Below are 20,605 nucleotides of genomic sequence, written 5' to 3' on the forward strand. Positions count from 1 at the left end.
GTTTTTTTTGTTAGGATCTCGCAATCAGTTGTTTAAATGCAGAGTCTTGTCTTTTTTTCCACAATAGCAGTAATTAAATGCTACAATACGATCGTCACTTTTGCAAACCAACTGTGCCCTTGCAAGACACTAGTTCCCCCCCCCCCCCCCCCCCAACAACACACATTTTATCTCCCAGCATCAAATGCGATTCACTCAATTACAGAGGACTTAAACACTATAATTAAATGATGTTAAAAAAATTAAAGGTCAGTGTATGGATGGCCATTGGGATTTGGCTGCGCAAATAAATGCGAAACGGAAGAATTCTCCAGAACAATTTACACTTCAACCGTGCGGTTTCCTTCTGAGCAAATACAGCATGCAAGGAGACAATTCGTATTTAAATTCCAAGCTCGTTAAAATTTCAGGGCGAATTAAAATATTTGGAAGATGGTGAATGTGAACGCAATCAAAACATATTTCCAATGAATAGATTTATATTTCTGACGGAGATTATCGAATATGTACATTGAATATATATTGGAAATCGAATTACATGATTAAAATATGGAATTCATTCAATGCTTCATGAGGAGACACAATCAGTATTCGGGGCAAACATTCATCATCACCTACATTTAAATACAAGACAGAAATTGAGTAGTCTTGTGTGTGCACCGGCGTTAGCTGTAAAGTGATACATATTTCAGCATATTTTATTTCGTTGCAACGGCCAACAAAAAGTCGTTTCCAAGTATCGCTGTCATTAGATTTTGCTTCAATGGAGGTACAACCTTTGTAAAATAATTGTTTCCGGTCTTTACTAGTTTGCACGTAGAGGCGTGAGATTTTTAAAGATCGCATCGCTGAGTAGAAATCTGTTCCAATTTCTTATTTATCACCGATTTTATATGGCAGCCCAGAAAATTCCTGTACGCTTCGAAATGATGTGGAAACAAATTTCGGATGAACAAAGTCAGAAGTTTCCATCTATTTGACACTTTCCTCTGTATATATGCTGTACTTAAATATATTTTAATTCCCTTCGTTCTACTTGCATTGAAGATGGGGGATTTTTAAAAAATGACTGCAGTATTAAAATTTGAATGCGAGAGTAGTAATTTTTAAAAATCGGTTCGATATGTTCTGTGATATCAGACCAAACAGGACCATCCACTGCAAGCATTGAGCCAGCGTCACAGGAACTTCACATTGATGAGTGACTTTGTTTCACTTTAAAAATAAATCATGTGTAGTCTCTTCAACTTTACATTACGTGTTTTGACGTAGAAAATTAATCGTCTGGTGGTGAAAGAGGATACCGATCTAAAGTTATGTTTTAACAATGCATAAATAAGTCTCTCCCTTGACAGTTTATCTGCTGATAAACATGCCGGAAGCTGATGCTCCATAGACAAACAAAGTGTTCAATTTAATCCCGTATGAGTGCCAGGAGACAAAAGGACGAAGCGAATACCCGGAGCATTTGCAAGGATCATTTAGCATCCCAGTCCTGTAAATATTGGGTAACTTGGCTTGTTGTAAAACGCAGAGAGGATGCCGTGCTCGAATTAACAGTTCCTGCATTGCAGGAAGTGCAACGATGTGTAAAATTAAATGCAGCTGTCGAAAAGGGGGGAAAAAGATCACTTCAATAAAAGAAATGCACTGTTCAAGGCAAATACCTGCGGTTTCATGAGTATAAAGGCTATGCGATCTTTATTGGGACTCATAGATCTTTAGTTCCAAAAAGGGACGGAGACAGTGTTCCATGGGAATGTAGTAAAGTGAAAAGCATTATTGGAACAGGGCTTTTAGTGTTTATTTCACCCAATCTTCCTGCAAGTGATTGGCCTGGTAATAGCAAAGCAAACATGAAAATGTGGTATAGATTTTTAGCCTCATTAAGGAAGCGCTCACCATTTAGCGTCAGTCAATCAATTATAATCAAGAGTAAAGACACACGGCATTATTATAAAAACACACTGGCCCGGTGATATTGTAGAAGAGGAGATGGGTCTGCGGGTCCCATACCCTTCGCAGAGAAATCTTTTGTAATCAACTTTGCATCTTGCCCAACAAAAGTTGATCTGAAAAAAGTGAAGCTAACAGGAGGGATGTGTGAAATGGTCTCCCCTTTTTAAAATGCGGTTGACTGCGGTCGGAATACTTCTTGTAAGCCAAAAAAAAGTGTACGAATAAGTTTCAGTAATATCAAATATTTTATTATATATTTCTTGTAGCCTAATATTGCATTATATCGATCCCCTAGTTAACGCCGTTTTAAATTAAACTTCACCAAATGTGTTGTAACCTATAGATATGAGTGTCCGGACGACACCTTACTGCTTGCACCAAAGTTAATGCAAGCAGGCCACATTTCTCTATAGTGTTCAACAGGCGGCCCCATACATACATTTGAGTGCGAGATTTAGGGGACGGCAAACGACACAGGACGTGAAATATTCTCATAATCGTTGGTCTAAATAAAACATGCAACACCTTTCTTAGATTTCGACTTTCAATTGATGGAATTATGCAAATTTAGCCCGGGAGTTATTTCCCCACTTTCTCTTCCGTGTCGTCAACTAATAGCATTTGAAATGATAAGACTACTTTCGTCGATCAGCATCCAGTGGACTTATACTGCAATAATGACAGTGCACCATGGAGGTAGAATTGCAACCTCGCATTGTCCTCAGTTAGAAGCACCCCAGGAAATCCTGTACTATCCAACATGGTGCCACAGTTCTTTTAACACATGTGGCCATTGACATGAATACCGCTTTTGTTGTGCCTCATGGTAAAAAAAATCGCAAGATTATTCTACATCTCACAGCAATCCTGATAATCCGCTTCACGATTTAGTAAACGTGGGCCAATTGGCGGTGGTCATTCGGAAATAACTTGCAGTGTGTCACACAAGATATTCTGGATGTGAAAAATGAGGGCAAGCAAATACGCTTGATCTGAAATAAATTCTACAATCCATGACGTTACATCAACAGAAAATCAGTCCATATAATAAATTTGTTTTTTTTTTTGAAAAGCAGTTTTTCCAATTCCGTAATAAGCAGAAAACCAAAGTATACAACTAATGATCAACTCTGTGCGAATTGCAGCACATTTGAACATATGTGGTTTCTACAACATATTATAGTGCAACCTGTTACAGGTCTTATGCACTTGGTTCAAAGTAAATGCATTTTCTATAAAACACACACACACACAGGTAGTGGCTTCGACGCGATAACTAATTTCACAGATAAGAAAAAACAAATATCCAGCACAAAAGCAATTATCAGAGCTAAAGCCCAGCTCCTCCCATCAATAGTAACTGAAGGACGGAAGGAGCCTGATCTAATCGATACTGTAATTAAAGATCCTATGAAGCGACCAGAGAGTGAGGAGCACGCAAAGAATTTATAATCCTGTCCCTGTGAGCACTTTATGAAGGAAAATCATTGGGAAAAGCTCCCACTGTCTCTTTCGATGTCAATACTGTGCGAACAGCAAGCAGGAGACAGCTGGAAAAGACTATCAATAAGATCTGCTCGCTTTTTCTTTCATAGAAGCAGCAACAAGGAATTATTTCCAGCGGAAAGGGGATGTTTAGGCGAAGGTTATTTGTCCAATTCCCCCTCGATCCCCTGCTAGCAGACGGCAGCGAAAATACCTCAATCAATTGGGTCAATATTAAAACGCACTTTGATTAAGTTGCCAAACATCCTACACAATCTACTGGTTACTACAACTCTTGGGGTGGAATCTGTTAACCAAGAGGCTAACATTTTAGTCTCAGATACTCATCCTACGATAATCTATAAAATGTAAATGCATGGAGATTTAACTTTGGTACAAGATACAGCCCAGCAGGCAGTGCTTTCAAATGGGGTAGATGGGCAATGGGTGTCAGATTAATCACAAAGCTCTGTATTTCCAAGTTCCACATCTAGTGGTTTAAATTGGAGATACTTATTAAAAGTGTATAACTGATTTCATGTGATGCTGAACTATTAGAAAATTACACTCAATTCTATTTATTGTTGAGCTTAAGTCATGGGTTCCTGAGTGGTATGTTGCAAGAGGTACTTTCTCAGTATTTACCCAGTGGTCTTTGCATACATCAAATTATGCAACATTGGAATGTCCTAATCCATTTTTTCAACAGAATCATCTATTAAAATCACATTATTCTACCCTGTTGCTCTAACTTCTTTAATGTTTTAGAAACTCCTCAGATCAGTAGTTTACAAAAAGCACAGGTGAATTGAACGGATCTGTATTTTTAAAGCCTTTTAGAAATGGACACTTATCGAGTTTTGAAAATAGGACAATGGACATGAAATTAGTGGACAGAACCCCAAAAGTGTTTTAAGAGAGAAAGCAAAAATACACACGCATCAAGGGTGGCTGTTGCAAAACTCATGTATTTGATTAAATGAGTAAGAATTACAGTACCTCAGCTGTTAGTAGGTATTAAATTTTAGTGAAACTGGACCTTTTCTTCCAGCTTTCCAAGAAAGTGCATATATCAGTCACAAGGGTTTTCATACCTAATACAAAATTATTACACAATAAAACACTATCTCTCATCGGTCGGTGAAGATGAAACTTTGTCTTAAGCAACTTACCGGTACAGTATATACATTAATGATTTTCCCTAGACATATGTCATTATGATATATATATACACACACAAGACATAATCTACAATAGCTTCATATTACTCCCTTCAAAATTGTTCAAAAGATGCATTTACGTAGCAGCAATGTGAAAGTCCAGCACATTTTTCTTCTATACTAAATATACCTATGGGGCAGAAATCTTTATTGTATTTAAAGGTACAATAACAGGTGTTTCCTTCTATGACCATCGTGCTTATTACTTCACTGAAACTCATCAACATTTAAGATGATGTAAGTGAAAAGCACAGTACAAAAAACCATTTAGAACAGAAATGGTTTAACCTACAAAAAAACTTGCAATTTCACTTGGTGTTAAAAACAGTAAAGGGTAAACTGCTTACAGAGCAACAGCATCAACATTCAGTTTGAAGTCTGCAATTTACAGTTATTTTGTTAATGGAAGATATGACTGAACAATTAACTGATTGTGAATACTGTAGCAGACTACCAAAACTTTACATTATATATACAGATCTTTCTTAGTGAGGAATGGACTTTTGAGGCATTGCACCAATGCCGGTCATGTTAAAACTAGATTACTCACAAATCATAAAATAAGTTAATGCAAGGGCAAAAATCACCTAACAGAATAGATCTGCAAATGCTAGGAAACTTACATGTTTAAAGCACTCTAGTCCATTAGTATATAGGCCAAGATGCTGAAGACCAGTAGTTTACACTTGCAACTTGTTTGCAAAGCAAAGTTATCACTAATAAATAAGTTTTTCATACAACACTAAAAGTTAGGCATTGTACAAAAGGTGTTCTCACAACACTTTGGTCCATTGGCCTGAAAAGACGCCCCAGATTACTTCCATTGTTGGAATGTTGACTATCACTTCAGTTTGTTACAATTTCTTTGTTGTCTTCCACCAAGCGGGTGAATTTATGGTTCGTTCCATTTTCAGTGGTTGACATTTTCTCCAGACCAGCTAGAGGTGTACTGGGTTCAGTATTGTGAAGCTTCTCCATGCTTCCTGTTAAACCACTGATGGGTGAGCTGCCACCATTGCCCAGACTAGCAGGGTTTGGAGGAAGTCCACCATTCTGAATCACTGAAATCTCATTGGTCTTCATTGCTAAGCCGTTTGTTAGTGCCGCTGCATACTGGTTCCAAAATGAAGAAGGGTCTCCATCACGAGCCCGAACAGCCAAATCCTTCTGAAGCATTTCTGTGAACTTAATGGGATTTCCACTTAGGAATGCCATGGGACCATCCACTGAAAGCCGCCGTCCTCGCCTTGCAGGGGCACTGTTCCACATGTGTGTCCCCATATGAACCTGTAATGTCAAAATCAGATGAAACGTTAGACCTTGCAACTACACAATTGGGTACCAATAAAGACATGGCCATGCCCAATCTACGGAAGAAAAATGCATGCACTTTGGGGCCATGGTCGTCAACTGGCCGGCACTTAGCTAAGACTGCTGCATCCAATTTAGTTGCGATAACTCACATTATATCTGACATCACTAACGCTGTGAGTAAACGTCCTTATCAGACAGGGATAAAATATCTTTAACTTGACAGTCTGATTGCTCATCAGAGACAAGCCACTGGAGGTTATTATTTCTCTCATATTACATGGGTGATCCCAAGAGAAATAGTTTGTCAGAAGAAATCGGCACATATTTGTAGTGCTCAACGGCTCCTTAAATTAAACACCGAACAAAAGGATATATAATTTTTTTGAGAGTCTTTTTTCACACCTTCATTAATCCATTTCCTACAAGTGATGTTAAATGTCAGAATGTAAAATACATCATATTTTATTAACTGTTTGCATGAATTGATTGTTTCACAAATCACATGCACACAATTTAAGCATTCTGCAATATTTCCCATGAATATCTGGCATAATGTAAATTTTCCACATTTTTGATTCTCTAATATCACGCATTGACTACACTTATACAATTTACTATCCCATTCCCCCACTCTCCTCCGGCAGCCCTTTCACCCTACTTCTCACAGGAAACACAGGACAATTTCTGGACATCTCTGCTATCCTCTTTACTGTATAGGATGCTGAAATATGCAGACATCTCTGTACATGACGGCAGGCATCTTGTTCAACCTATGAATATGTACACAGTGATAAAACCAACCTAAGCAAGAGGCCAGAGCGCTACTGCCAACCAAGCTGGTATCAATCTCAGGATCCACATCTGAGTCAGAATTCTACATTAGGAGATGTCAATGATCCTCCTTGCGCTTTTAAACTTGCCGATAAACACCTGGCAAACAATTTATCTATGTAGTTCATTCCAGAAGTTGATTTTAAAAGAGTAGTCAGTGGATGAGGTACTAAAGTGTGCAGGACTCATTTGATGATCATTTCTCTGGAGCTTGTGTACAAATAAACCACAATAAATTTTGCCTTATAGGTATTTTAATGTGAAATCCTTTATACCCATACCCCCTCCTTCATGCATTGTATAACTTTGTATAAAATATAAATATACTTCAATATTACTGACCCTAATAGAGATTTATAAAAGAGGTACTGTTCTGAAATAAATGTGGGATTGCATGCTTTTAATTTCATCGGCTCAACAATCGATTAAGGGGATTCACAAATATAGCTACTGTTTTAGTTGCATTGTTTATAGGAGGATTATAATTGCATTTTGTTTAACAAAGCAAAACTATTTGTGTATCTTACATCAGGTAAAACAATGTGCACATCCAGTTTGTTCTCACCTTCCTCCTTATGTATTTAAAGCTGAACAGTATGACTAGATGCTGCTCTGCTTTCCATTTCAGTTTAATATCTACACTAGATGCACAAATTCAACACATTTAAGAACATAATGCCAGAAAATACCTTCAAGTTGCCTTTGGTGGTAAAAGCTCTTCCACATATAGTACAGGCAAATGGTTTTTCACCAGTATGTGTTCTCTCGTGTATCTGCAGAGCGCTGGATGACGAGAATGTTTTCCCACATGCTGTGCAGTAATGCTGTTTCGGCGTTCTTCTTTGTGGTGCTGGCAGGACAGGCGAGATAGCAGATGCAGACAGAGGCCCTGATGGAATAAGGCTAGCAGGTGGATCTTTACAGTCCTGGGAACACCCATGCATGAAACCATTGACCTCAGTTTTGATTAGGGATGTCAAACTGTTAGCAGCCACATTTGAAGAGCTCTGATTAGGACCAATGTTAGAGTTGTTGGGTTCAAACAGCTGAGATGGAAGGTCCCGCATCTGATGTGTCAACATGTGCTGCTTCAAATTACCCTTAGTGGAAAAGCCACGATTGCATACTGTGCAAATATATGGACGCTCTTTGGTATGGCTTCTGTAATGAATGTCCAAGGCACTCTGACAAGCAAATGCTTTGCCACAGATATCACAAGATGTATTCCTTAACTTACCCCGATCTCGACTGGGAAACAGCATGCTTAAAGCATCATCTTTAATTATTCGTTCTGCATTACTGGAAGTCAGATCTAAGGCACCACCATTGGTGGTTGCTGGAGATACCGGATTAGATAAATCTGCTAAAGTTCTATGCTGTCTCTCTTCACAGCCCGGTGACTTTGACCTACGACTACCTGTGTTGCTGTTGGTAGGGGATGGGGCCTGCATGGAAGAGGTAGATTCTGAAATGGCAGGACTTCCAGCACTTTGGCTCTCCATATCCCCTAGCATTGAAAAAGAGTCACTAGTCATTTGGTCTCCATCTGCTGATCCGTTCTCACCTGACCTGAGGCTTGCTTGGAGCTGCTCAACAAGACCAGCGTTAATCATTTTCATTTGATTCTCAAGAGCTACAATACTGGACATTTCTGATGGCAATGGAGATGGAGATAAACTGCCTTGAGACACCTCTGCAGATTTGGGCGTGTCTGGAACACTACTATCAGGACAATCTTCCATATTCTCATCGGAATAGTCATCTATATCATCAAAATTTTTGTCTTCAAACGAAGCCGTGTCAGATTCCATAGATTCAGGATAGTTGTCAGCAATGGGAGTATTTGGAATCTGCCCTCCCATATGCATTCTAATGTGCTGCTGCAATACAACAGCATTTGTGAATTTCTTCTGGCATATCGGACAAGAATGTTGAACTCTCAGTGGTGGCATGGCACGATGAACACCATAATGGGTTTTCAGATTTCCCTTAGTGGTGAATGCACGACCACAGACTTTGCATTTGAAGGGCCTCTCACCAGTATGTGTACGATAATGCATCTTCAGTGCACTGTGGCAACTAAGAACTCGATGGCAAATTACACATTGGTTGGGGTCCGTCATCTTTCTGTCAATGTTTTCTACTAGCTGTTGCAATTTTGAAGTTTCTGATGCTTGTAAAGAATCTAAGAGACCTCCAAATGGAAACTTTGACTTAAACTGTTCTGACATAAGTGGTATAAGTGGGCTTGTAAAAGCAGAAGTAGTACTTAGACCTGAATCAGATGCACTTGAACTGACAGGGACAGCCAAGCTGGTGACAGAATTAACAGATTGTGTGTTTTCATCTAGTTTACCATTTGAGGTAGGTGAAGCACTTTCTTCCACTTCGTCCAAATCATTAGCATTTTTCACAGAAGGTTCTGTTGCTCCTAAATCACTCTGGACTGAGCCAGGAGGGCTACAAGAAGACTGATTAACTGAGATAGACTGACACTCCTCTGATTTGATAATAGCAGACAAACCTGATATGGTTGATGGGAGTGGCAGGCCCACAGATGTGGTCAGTGTAGGTAATACAGGCTTACTATCCAGCCAACTTGTTATAGGTTTTTCAGGTGGTATAGACATTCCATATGGAATACCTGTATTTGTTGGAACATTGTCTAAATGTTCTGGAACTGGATAGGGATTCATATGAATATGGGGATATTTTTCTCTGTGCCTCTGAAAGTGAACCTTCAAATTTCCTTTTGTGGAGAATCTGTTACCACAAATGTTGCATTTATACGGTCTCTCACCAGTATGGGAGCGCAAATGAATCTGCAAGGCACTGTCACTTCCAAACACTTTAGCACAAAATCTGCACTTATGTTTAAAGAAAGCCTCATCAGAGCTGCTTTTAGTCTCAAATACTATCACATTTGGTGGCTTGCCTTTCCTTTGATTTGCCAGAGCTGACATTGAGCCAAGGTTTCCTGAAGTTGTTTCAATGCTTGAGAGAGGAGTGGAAAACACAGAAGTGGATGTGGAGGTTTGAGGTAGCAGTGAGTTGGACAAACTGGGTGCAGGACTTAGTAAACTGCTAATTCCAAGAGCTGGTGTGGACACTGTAGATACCGAAGGACTGATTAACTGAGAACCACTAACGGTATTTGTAGATGCGCGTTCAGAGGGCTGTATGGTACTAGGCAATGAGGATGTGTTTACTTTTGGAGAACTACTGCCAGGCTGAGCTATGGTGCTTCCAAGGTTGCTCTGAGGTAGATGAAGTTGCTTTCCACCATTGATGCTGGCAGATTGGCTGGCAAGGCTCTGTGCTAGCCCAGCTGCAGCAGCAAGCTGCTGAGATAGGTGTGAACTAAGTGTAGTTAATGGATTAACAGCAGTTCCTAAAGTACCTTGGGAAGAGTTGACTGGTGGCAGAATTTCTGCATTTTGGGAAGCCAATAGGATTATCTGGTGACGGATTTGTTCAATAAGCTGTAGCTGATGGATCTGTTGTTCCTGCAAAGCCAGTAGTTGCTCCATTAGTGCTGGAACAGCAACCTTGCTGTTTGATGCACTACTAGATCTTGCTTCCTGGGAGAACTGGGCTACGGCCACTTTAGTACTTTGAAGATTTTCAATGATCACATTACTGTTTAACATTGAGAAATTTCCCAGAGCTGTTAGATCACCTATATGAGGTAGAGGTGTTGTGACAGCTGAGGTACCCATTATGGGATAATTACTGCTTGTATTACTATTGTTATTACTGTTAGAACTGCTAATGTTGCTGTTGCTAGTGATGCTGGAAGTGTCCACCTCCATGGATTCTTCCTGGTCAACTTTTTTATGCTCTACAAGGTCATTACAGTCTGCTTGACTTGCGTTATTAATGTTGTCATTTGCTTCTTCAACAGGATTATCGGGGGATCTTGGAGAGGAGGCTTCTGAAGGAGCTGCTGAATTTTCATTTACAATCAGAACCAATTGTTTCTTAGTGCAATTTTTTTTGTGATGAAGGAAATCGGGCAGTTCAAAGAACTCAGCACAACATCGGCCACAGACATGAGCACCCCCATTCTTAAGGACTCGTTCTTCGTGCCCTTCTTGTGAAGTTCCTAGAAAATCAAAGGGACACAAGATTAGTCAACAAGCAGACACAATTCTTCACCAAATATGGTGCACAAATTACATTAATGGACTAGGGAGGGTGGGAAAAAAAAATCAATGTTTGGACACCATAGATCTTACTTGGAATGAAAATCTGTAAAGCTCACAACTGGATTCCATCATTCACTAAATCTCAGTGAATCAAGTACCTGAAGACAATCCGTCAAAATATAAATTTCTCCAAATTAAAGACATTGGAGCTTAATGAAATTCCATAGAAAGTATTGATTTCCAATATTTCATACACATCATCTCCTTGTGCACTGGGTGCAAATCAAACATTTGAGGACTTGTTACTCTTCAGTAACTGTCAACTTTTTTTCATTTCTAGCAGAAAAAGCAAGGTCTTTGATAGTTCACTCTCTGTCACTAAACCAATTTGTAATCATTCAGACCCCAATCACTGTATGACAAGAGAAACAGAGGCTGTGTCACCTGACTGCAGAGAAGATATACTGGGATATAATATCTAAATGTTTCATGGATTGTTCTGATTCCTCCATGTCTCAAGGCACTGTATTTTAAAATATATTGTATACAAAATAAATAAAATATATTGGTTACATCAGCAATGACTAAATGCATAATAATGCACAAAATAGGTTAAAAAATATATTTTCAATTTACAAGCAAAATATGCCAGCACTTAATCCCTAAAAAATATTGCTTGAATACTCCAAATATTGCATAACCTCCTTTAAAGCATTTTATGTTCGCTCCAGGATGGTCTGCTAACAATCAATTTTGCAGGGTATCTTAAGTTCCAAAATTATTAACATGTTTCCAAATGTTCCTAGCTATTGTTTTATATGGCAGCATATATTGAAGAATATTTGGACAGCTAATATGTCATATATCTCTATTGCTGTGTTTACATTGGTAGCTAAACAGGTTTGGTGGACACTCTGGATATCCAATTGAAAAACGACAATATTTACATTGCTGTGGACCTCTGACCTTTTAAACCCAACAACACAGGTGCAGAGAAGGGACACCAGCATTGCAACTAATTCACCACATTGATGTCCTTTATTGTTTGGAGACATGCAAAGAGATCAAAGACTCTCACTATACACTCTCATAGAACAGTTGTAAAACTGGTATAACACTCAAATGGTTCTCATGCTGATATGTGGTGTGAGAATTTCACAGCTACTTTTACTCCAAAGCAAATCATATTGCAAGTTACGTTTCATGATATAAAATGGATATATTTGCATCTGTATTAAGATTGATTTAAGAATTCTTGTTGGTCAGCCCTTGAAGGGTAGGTCAAAGATGATAGTGTAATCAAACCTATCTTTTTACAATTTGATTTTAATTTAAAGTACCCAATTATTTTTTTCCATTTAAGGGGAAATTTAGCGTGGCCAATCCACCTACCCTGCACATCTTTAGGTTGTGGGGGTGAGACCCACGCAGACACGGGATGAATGTGCAAACCCTACACGGACAGCGACCTGGCACCAGGATCGAACCCGGGTCCTCTGTGCCGCAGTGCTAACCACTGTGCCACCGTGCCGCCCTCTCTTTCTACAATTTAATAAGAAGAAATAACTTACTTATATATCATTCCTCTTGTGAATTCAGGATGACTCTAAATGCTTTACAGCAAGCAAAGTACTTTTGAAGTGTGGTCGCCGTTGTAATGTTTTGATACTACAAAACTGTATTAAAGTAGTTTTTAATAAGTATTCAAAGAATAAATTCCAAGGGAACACACTAATTTTTTTAATGCAATGTTGAAGCACATTAGAGCATTAACTTTTGATGCACGTTGGACACAGGAACAATTGCCCATATATTGTCCATATATCAACCATATCACCTAATACCAAGCTAAGGCCTAATGACTTAGTTCAGAGCAGTATTGAAGCACCAGCTACAAATTGCTCGCTTGCTTAGCTAGACAACTGGAAGACACTGGTGGGGAAAGTGCCCTCCAATCCCCAAGTGTTGTACTGACAAAGGTGAGTGATGTAGAATGGTACAATTTAGAACTGATGTGAACATTGCACTCGGCACATCCTCCCCATGTCTACATGGTTCCCACCCCCACAACCGAAAAGATGTGCAGGGTAGGTGGATTGGCCTTGTTAATTGCCCCTTAATTGGAAGAAAAAGAATTGGGTACTTTAAATTTTTAAAAATAAAGACACTGCATTCAGATATAAAGTAAACCTCTTTCTTCACTGAGTGATGAGTACCTCCAAGTGTTTGATCTAGTGAAATCTCCGACATTTACAAAGAGCAAGTTTACAATTTTGATAGGCCTAGCAAGCAAGGAAAACTTCCTCTATTGTGTCTTAACCTCCCAAACTCAGAAAGAACCCAGCGTACCACTGTGAGTTTTCTATTTCCCAACATCAATTATCTTTCTCATTTCTTTCTTAATGATAATGAGTGGCATGGCTGCTAGGTTAAGGCTACAAATATTACTTTGATACAAGAACTAGGTATCGAGTACAAGAGTGGAATCTTCAATCTAGTCTGAAATACAATATATATGCTGGAAATTACAAGATAATAATTATGATTTCATGGAGTTGATTGTCCTTCTACACTCCTGAGAGTGTTTGTGTACCAGAGTACTGAAAAATTTACTAAATAACTATTAACTATGGAAAAACATAGATGCATACAAAGGAACACACACGTACATATACTAAACAATACCAACATAAGATAATGCCGCAAAAAAGTTCCTGTATATTTTCAATTATATGCAACTGAAACACATTTAATTTTTGCAATTGCTTAATTATCAGTACATTTATATAGAAGTTTCACTTATAAAAATTGATGGAACTTAAAATGTAGGAAAATATTCTACATAATAGGCTATTCACAAATGGTCACTGTGTATAAATTAACGATAGCCATTAATGAATGTCCTTAAAGATGACTGCAGCAGCAAAGACAATTGAAAAGGTTGCTCCATGCAGTGACTGGCCTAATCTGGAGTATTAAATTGCTTAAACTGGTTCAAAGAGGCTTTGGAGGTTAATGGGTTATACAGTACTTCCCAGAGCCAGAGTCTGGAATGATCTCTGACAAAAAACATGTAGGCTGCACAGTTGGAACTATTTGTGTTCATTTGAAACATTTAGTTGCAAATCTGATTTACAGATAAGCAAATTGTCTCTTTTCAGACCTTTCACTGAAAGATCTTTTAACTTCCTTTTTCATTTGCACTGTTACTTGCATTTCTCATCACACTGAGGATTAATTTGCAAATCAAACAAAAAATTTCAGCCCTCTAACCCACTTCATCCTTTTCAAGGACAGGATGGCTCCCTATTGTTTGCTCAGCATGAGGACAGCAACTTCTGTCTCACAATGGTGTGTGGTCATCAGGGAAGGCCCAGAAAGCTGATCTTGTTTAATTCAGGGATTATCTCTCTGCATGTTTCCCTTTACTACAGAATTAGATAATAGAAAGTTGCCATGACATCAGAATCCAAGTCCATAGCAAAGCAAAGGGACAATTAATTCCAGATATTGGGGAGATCATCTGAAATAATGTGGTTCAATTGCCACACTGCTCAAGTGTCCCTGGGCTACATTCGGAACAATGGCCGTTAATGTCATCTCCTGCAGTACATTCAGTTTAATACCTACAAAGTTGTAATTCTGTGACCTGCTGAGCTTTACTTTTAAATGCAATTTTAGAAGTTATTTACATATTGCTGCACACAAATCCAAAATGACCATAATTCTGTGCATTCCATGTACACTTAGTTTGCCAGAGAATGCAAGAAATATACAAGAATTATTCTTTTATGGTATTCTGCATCCAAATTATTTAAAATGTTGAGTTAATTATTATTCATGACAACTTTAAAAAGGAGATTGGAAGCCGAGGACGATGGGAAAGAAATCAAAATGTGATGGCTCCAAGGAACACAAAAAGTAGCAAGTGAATGATTTATTTGGCATCTGGTTCATTTTTGAAGTTTTTAAACACACAGAACCATCTGCGCTTAAGGAAATGACATTTGAGATATGATGAATTTTTCTAAATTACTTGGTTCATCTGTTGAATAAATTAAACACGGGTGTTCATGCGAGAGTTTGCTTACCCAATAAAAATTTGTGAAGTAATGACAATTTTTGCAACACATTCATTTCTAGCACCACACACACAAAAATATGTTTTATTTTTCAAAGAGAATTAAGACAAAATATAAGAATTTAACAACAGTTGTATTTAACTTTCAATACTTCACACATTAAAAAGTTATGCCCCTTTGCCGATATATCAATAAGGTTCCCCATGTAGACAAAAATATTTTTCAATGCGATCACATTTATCAAAACACAAAGGCACTCTGGAACGTTGTTTTGCTTGGTCAGCTGTACTTAGACAAATAATTACCAATACAAACTAAATAACTACTGTGGGAAATCACAAGACCCACTTCATCAGTTTTGTAACTGCGTGAAAAAAAGTCTGAAGCACAGATCCACAAGTTTAGTATGGTCTGAGTTTATTAGTTTGTAATACCATTCAATACCGGAATGTTAATTCTAGTGGAAACGTATCTAATTGATTTTTAATAAAACATACAAAAATAAAACATGAACCAATGAATCATTCCTGCTTTTAAAGTCACAATGTTAATGCACAATGTACTGTCCTATTCAACAAGATAAAGCCTCTCATTATTTTGTTTCTGCTCTTTGAATTTTTATGCACGAAAGCAAGATGTGAACACATTTTGAATTACAATTATTTTCAAATGAAATGTGGTCTCAGAAACATTTTAGTATTTCCTTTAAATAAAACATTAAGAAAACAGAGGCATGGTTTATTTTAAACAATCTTTCTATTTATCAATAATCAACCAAAAGTAAATCCACATATTTTGTCCTTCATGAATTTTCCTGATGTAACAAAGGTTGAAAATATTTACTACTGTTCATGTCTGAAGTGTTTGACACTTAACTCTCAAGTCGAGAATAATGACCTTTTAAGAAATGAAAACTTCACAAATCAGTATTAAAAATTCACAACTGTGCGCTTCATACTGGATATGGAATAAAATTTATTTTTCATGTGACTATTTATGTAATTTATGCAGTGAATTTATATGACCATCTGAATTATGAAATTTGTTAAATGTTTAAATGCAAGTTTATGAAGTTCAAAACAGATATTAGGAATCAAGAATCTTCCTAATGAAAAGCAAACATTTAATTTAAAAATATAGTTCTTTTAGTTACTTATTTTGGTTATCGTTTTAAATAAATTGGTCGCTTCTTTTTATGTAAACTGCAAAGATTCCACCAAATTGACACTACTCAATAATCTTTTAACTACACTTCCAAAATATGTCCAAACTGCTATTATTTGCCAGTGCATAAACAAAACCTCAGTTATGAAATAATTCTGGCATTCAGCTAAAAATCTGGGTGCATCAGAATGAACACTAGATGGGGTACCAGTTGCAACAGCTAAGTGAAAAAAAACTTCAGTACTACTGTCCTACTCACACATAAAGTATTTTTGCTTAAGGCTACATACAAGCTTTGGCTGCATAAACATTGGCAATGTGACAAGAAACTAAATCCTTGTTGTAGGTAAGGTAAAACTGTGCCGTGGGAACTACCCGTCAATCACCTCATCAGGGGTCTGGCATTTAAGGGGAAAGGGGAAAAGGGTTAGTGGTTCCTGTAGTACTGATAAGGTTAAAGCTGAAATAAACTACTGACATCCTGCTAGGCTGGCTGTGGGACTGACTTCAGAGGTCAATTCAAAGGTACTGAAGTACATCTTGTGTTATGAACTCTTGTCACATTCGGATAGAAGGAGGCGCCAAAGGTTAAAACAGCTGAACAGTAAAGTACTTTGTAGCTCCCAACATTAATAATCGCACAAGAACAGCCATTTACTATATTACCAGAACGAGTACAAAAAATGTCAACAGTCTTTTACAGCAAATGAATAGTAAAATCATTCTCCAGCTCTTCATGTTTCTCACTAAGCTGTTTATCCGAGAATGCATAGAATATCCTTTAGGCTCACCACTGTGCAGCAGTAAACAAAACATTTGAACCAGAAATACTGCCAAGAACTCACATTGGAAACTACAATTTTTAAAAGAAAATAATTGTACACTAACCAATCCCATTACAAATACTAACTTTTCAGTTTTTTGATTTTAGCACATTACTGAGAACAATGTAGAGTCACTGCAAACTGACCAAGTTGCCACATGACAGTGCAAAAAGCTCACATTTATATGCCAGTATCAAAGAAGCCTATTGCATTACACAAAGAAGACTAGGTCAATCCGCAAAGGAAAGAGACTAAAACAAACCTTGGCAAAAGCATTTTGCACCCATGATATCTGTGCAGTTTATGTAATTAGAGGGCAAGCTACGTACGTGGACTAAATCATTTTGGTTTAATCCAAACTTCACCAAAAAGTTTCAAAAAGAGAATTAAAAATGATCATCCATTCAGACAACTTGCTGAAACAATAAGAACAAACCTGTATTTTTTTAAAGATAGACTTCTTTCTTCAAATCACACTGGATCCATCTTATTGTTGCTAGTGTGTAACCCTTGGGAGTGAAATTCCAGCAAGCTTGCCTTCTGTTGTACAACTCGACTATGAAGCAAGATTATGGCCACTTTTAAGTCTCAGACACAGCAACAAAGCTCGATAAATGATTCCAGTGTGCCACCCATTCCAATTTAACGGCTACCCCACCATAAATGAAACAATTAAAGCAACTTCTCCCCCCCCCCCCCCCAGTACATCTTATTTTCAATTTCCAATCGGTAACTTGCGTAAACAATTTCACCTTGATCCACTTTCAACAATCTTTTTTAAAAATCACTAATAATCTGAGGTGCTGGTCACGCGCCGTGTTCTGTATTTGCAAATATTTGACAGAAAAATCCTAAAACTAAATTATCCATAAAGCCTCTTCAAGTTGACATCAGTAAATCACAGCACTTACCACTTCAAAAGAATCTGAAATGCACATTAAGTTCCTACACACCAGTGCAAGACCTCAAAATATATTTTATTTACACCTGTAAAACTATGTGAATCTATTGGAGCAAATCCGTCCTTATGCAAGTAACACTCCACAAGTCTTTAAAAAAAACTAACTTGAATTTCCATTAGCTCAGCCATACGTTTATGTAGGGTACATGGAATCTTCACATGCTCCTCAATTAATGACAAACTACAACGCACTCCGAATGTGGAAGGCTGGGGGGGGAGCAGTTACAGTCTATGTCATACTAACTGGCTTTAAACAAATTATATAATTTTGTGGAAAAGTGAAGATACATACCTACGTTCAAGCAGTTTTGTTGTGATAGCAGTGTTTAATGAATAACCCTGGTTGAGTGGTGTTGGGCTGGTTTAATAGTAAATCTCTGGCTGATCCAGGAGGCTGAGTGCGCTGTGTGCTCTCTATTCACAGATCAGGATGAGTCACACACATCCGAACCGGCACGTCAGCTCCTCCAAATTCCCTAATAGTGCAATTTGTTGATTTTTGGTAACAGAGTGAGCGACCGTGGAGTTTGCATAGCGGGCGTGAGTTAGCGTCCAGAAAAAACGTCCTAAAGTCTCGGGGAAACAAAGTCAAAGGTGCTTCCTAACCCCAGGGCTACGGAAAAAAAAACACCAGTCTCCTCCGAAACGTCGGGAATGGCAATAGCGAACAAAATCATTTTCTACTTATCTGATTTTAACAGCCCGGCCTTTTCTTTCTAGTGAAAAACCAAATAATAAACATTTAGCAACTCAACTATGTACAAGAATAGACAGCAAGTTATTTGTCGTATTTCAAAACAAGTCGACTAAAGCTTTACATTTCTCTGCAACACGAATTGTCCTTTTGTTTTTAACACCCCTCCCTCCCAAAAAATGGATGAGGAAATGAGGCTTTCGTAAATTACTGCTGTCAAATCATTCTTTTTTCCCCCAAGATCGCCCGAACCTCATTCAGGAAGGATTCGTGTTCCGGGAGCTTCTCTGCACTTCAGGAAACACAACGTGTCCAGCTTGCAAACCAAATGTTGACAGACCAAAGGCATGAGCGTGTACAACTTTCTCGCACAGACTGCTGTGTTTCTGTGAAAGATGCAGTAAAACTGCTCGCTGCTCTGTTAAAACAGCAAATAAACAACGAGGTCACGTCCGCGGATATCTTTCAAAATGTTAATTGCCTGAAACGCACAGCAAACGCTTTTATTTATATTTTTGCCCTCGCTCCTTTTCTGTCCACTTTCCACTGGGGCTTCTGCACTTTTTTTCTTTAAAAATCCATAAACTCACGCAGATTATGGCTCTCTGCCTTGCATACCCACAGTAACCGAGAGAACTTTTTTTGTGTCCCCCCCCCCCCCTCTCTCTCTCCTCCTCCTCCTCCTCCCTTTAAACAAGGTGTTCGGCTCCCAGTGACTGAAGTCATACTGGGACACACACAGCGCTGCCATCATTACAGTCAAGTTATTTTTAAACCTAGCCTACGGTTGCGGGCTCCTTTCCATCAAAACATTCAGCGTTATTCCAGCTGAATGCTGCCTTTTAAATCCGCCCAGCGAGCCCAGAGGGAGACTTTGGAAGACGTGAGGACTTCGATTCCACATGTGCTGCGCTGGACCAACTTCACTCCACTCTCTCGCAAAGGTAACGAAATCAAACTTTCTTCTTATTATTGTATTGGGGGGGGGGGGGGGGGAGGGGGATGGAGGGTTGTTGAGAGTTGGGAAAAAAAAGAAAATAAAACTGTAAGGGAGGCACAGTCCATCTACTTCCTGTCCCCAAAACAAAAAAGTGTCGTTTTGTTCTGCATCTCTGCTCATCTTTTCTTGTTTTTTTTTGGTGTGCCCCGCTGGTGGAGAGCACATCGGGACTCCTGGTGCAATTGAGAGTAGCGGAGAGCCTCCAAACAAACAACAAAAAACATACACACGCACACACAAGAGAGAGGCGGCGCGTTAATTGCTAAATCGCGTTAATTTCAGGGTTCCCCCCCCCCCCCCACCCCGCCCCCCAACTCCAGCAATCTCCCCGCTGCAAACTTTGGGTCATCTCGCCTGCAATCGGACTCACCATTCTGTGTGGATAGTGCTATATCCTGGTCCGACTTGATGTGTTGCGGCTTCGCCTGCTTCCGACGCGACATGGTGGTTGATACATCAGCAAGCGAATAAAAAATTACAAATTCTGGAGTTGCAAAATTACGGAAATTGACCCCGCCGCCTCCAGTGCGCATGTGTGTGTGTGTGTATGTGTGTGTGTTGGGTGGGGGGGGGGGTATAATTATGATTATCAATAATGCATTGCGATTAATCATCCGCTTCTTGAAAGCCGATTGGCACGTTTCCAGGCGCGGCTTAAAGACTATTCAAATTACTCGGCTAAATCAATTAGCTTGTGATTTGCTGGCGCGCTCTGGCTCCGGGTCCTGTTCTCCGGGCTCTCGCCCAATGAGTGTGACTGAGCCCAGCCCAGCCCAGCCAGCGCACGGCGGCAGCAGCGGCGGCTCCCCGGGCCCCGGCCCCTGGATACCCGCAACTCTCCTCCCTTAGCAACCCCGCCCCGGCCGCAGCGCCTTTCGCACGCGCCCGGTTGCTAGGGCTACTTTCAACACCGCCAGCGCCCG

At 39.1% G+C, this 20,605-nt stretch overlaps 1 protein-coding gene and 1 long non-coding RNA gene across 5 annotated transcripts in view; one reads left to right on the top strand and one right to left on the bottom strand.

The window, feature by feature from the left end:
- Window positions 1-4,392: 4,392 nt before the first annotated feature.
- sall1a (spalt-like transcription factor 1a) lies at window positions 4,393-20,237 on the bottom strand. 3 transcript variants are annotated; one of them, XM_072518234.1, is made up of 4 exons: window positions 20,053-20,237; window positions 18,281-18,704; window positions 7,499-10,914; window positions 4,393-5,951 (listed from the first exon to the last, which is right to left on the bottom strand). In XM_072518234.1, exons 3-4 carry the CDS (start codon window positions 10,619-10,621, stop codon window positions 5,511-5,513), a joined length of 3,564 nt encoding a protein of 1,187 aa, XP_072374335.1. In that variant the 5' UTR covers window positions 10,622-10,914; window positions 18,281-18,704; window positions 20,053-20,237; the 3' UTR covers window positions 4,393-5,510. The 3 variants fall into 3 exon arrangements, with proteins under 3 accessions (XP_072374335.1, XP_072374333.1, XP_072374334.1); XM_072518232.1 differs by lacking the exon at window positions 18,281-18,704; XM_072518233.1 differs by lacking the exon at window positions 20,053-20,237 and having other exon boundaries at window positions 18,281-18,918.
- Window positions 19,343-20,605, top strand: part of LOC140430636 (uncharacterized) — a 138,656-nt gene continuing 137,393 nt past the window's right edge. For both annotated transcript variants that reach the window (XR_011949481.1, XR_011949480.1), the window contains exon 1: window positions 19,343-19,626. This is a non-coding gene — a long non-coding RNA (uncharacterized lncRNA). The remainder of the gene's footprint in view (window positions 19,627-20,605) is intronic.

Source organism: Scyliorhinus torazame, chromosome 10, assembly GCF_047496885.1.
Source record: "Scyliorhinus torazame isolate Kashiwa2021f chromosome 10, sScyTor2.1, whole genome shotgun sequence".
NCBI classification, from domain to species: domain Eukaryota; kingdom Metazoa; phylum Chordata; class Chondrichthyes; order Carcharhiniformes; family Scyliorhinidae; genus Scyliorhinus; species Scyliorhinus torazame.

What these genes read in the sequence shown, in the direction of transcription:
- sall1a (XM_072518232.1), bottom strand. Translation starts at nt 20,215, where the DNA reads ATGCGCACTGGAGGCGGCGGGGTCAATTTCCGTAATTTTGCAACTCCA. An exon ending in AGCACTATCCACACAGAATG is followed by an intron (nt 10,915 to 20,052) that starts GTGAGTCCGATT and finishes TTGATTTTCTAG; the next exon opens with GAACTTCACAAGAAGGGCAC. An exon ending in CCACCAAAGGCAACTTGAAG is followed by an intron (nt 5,952 to 7,498) that starts GTATTTTCTGGC and finishes TTGACATTACAG; the next exon opens with GTTCATATGGGGACACACAT.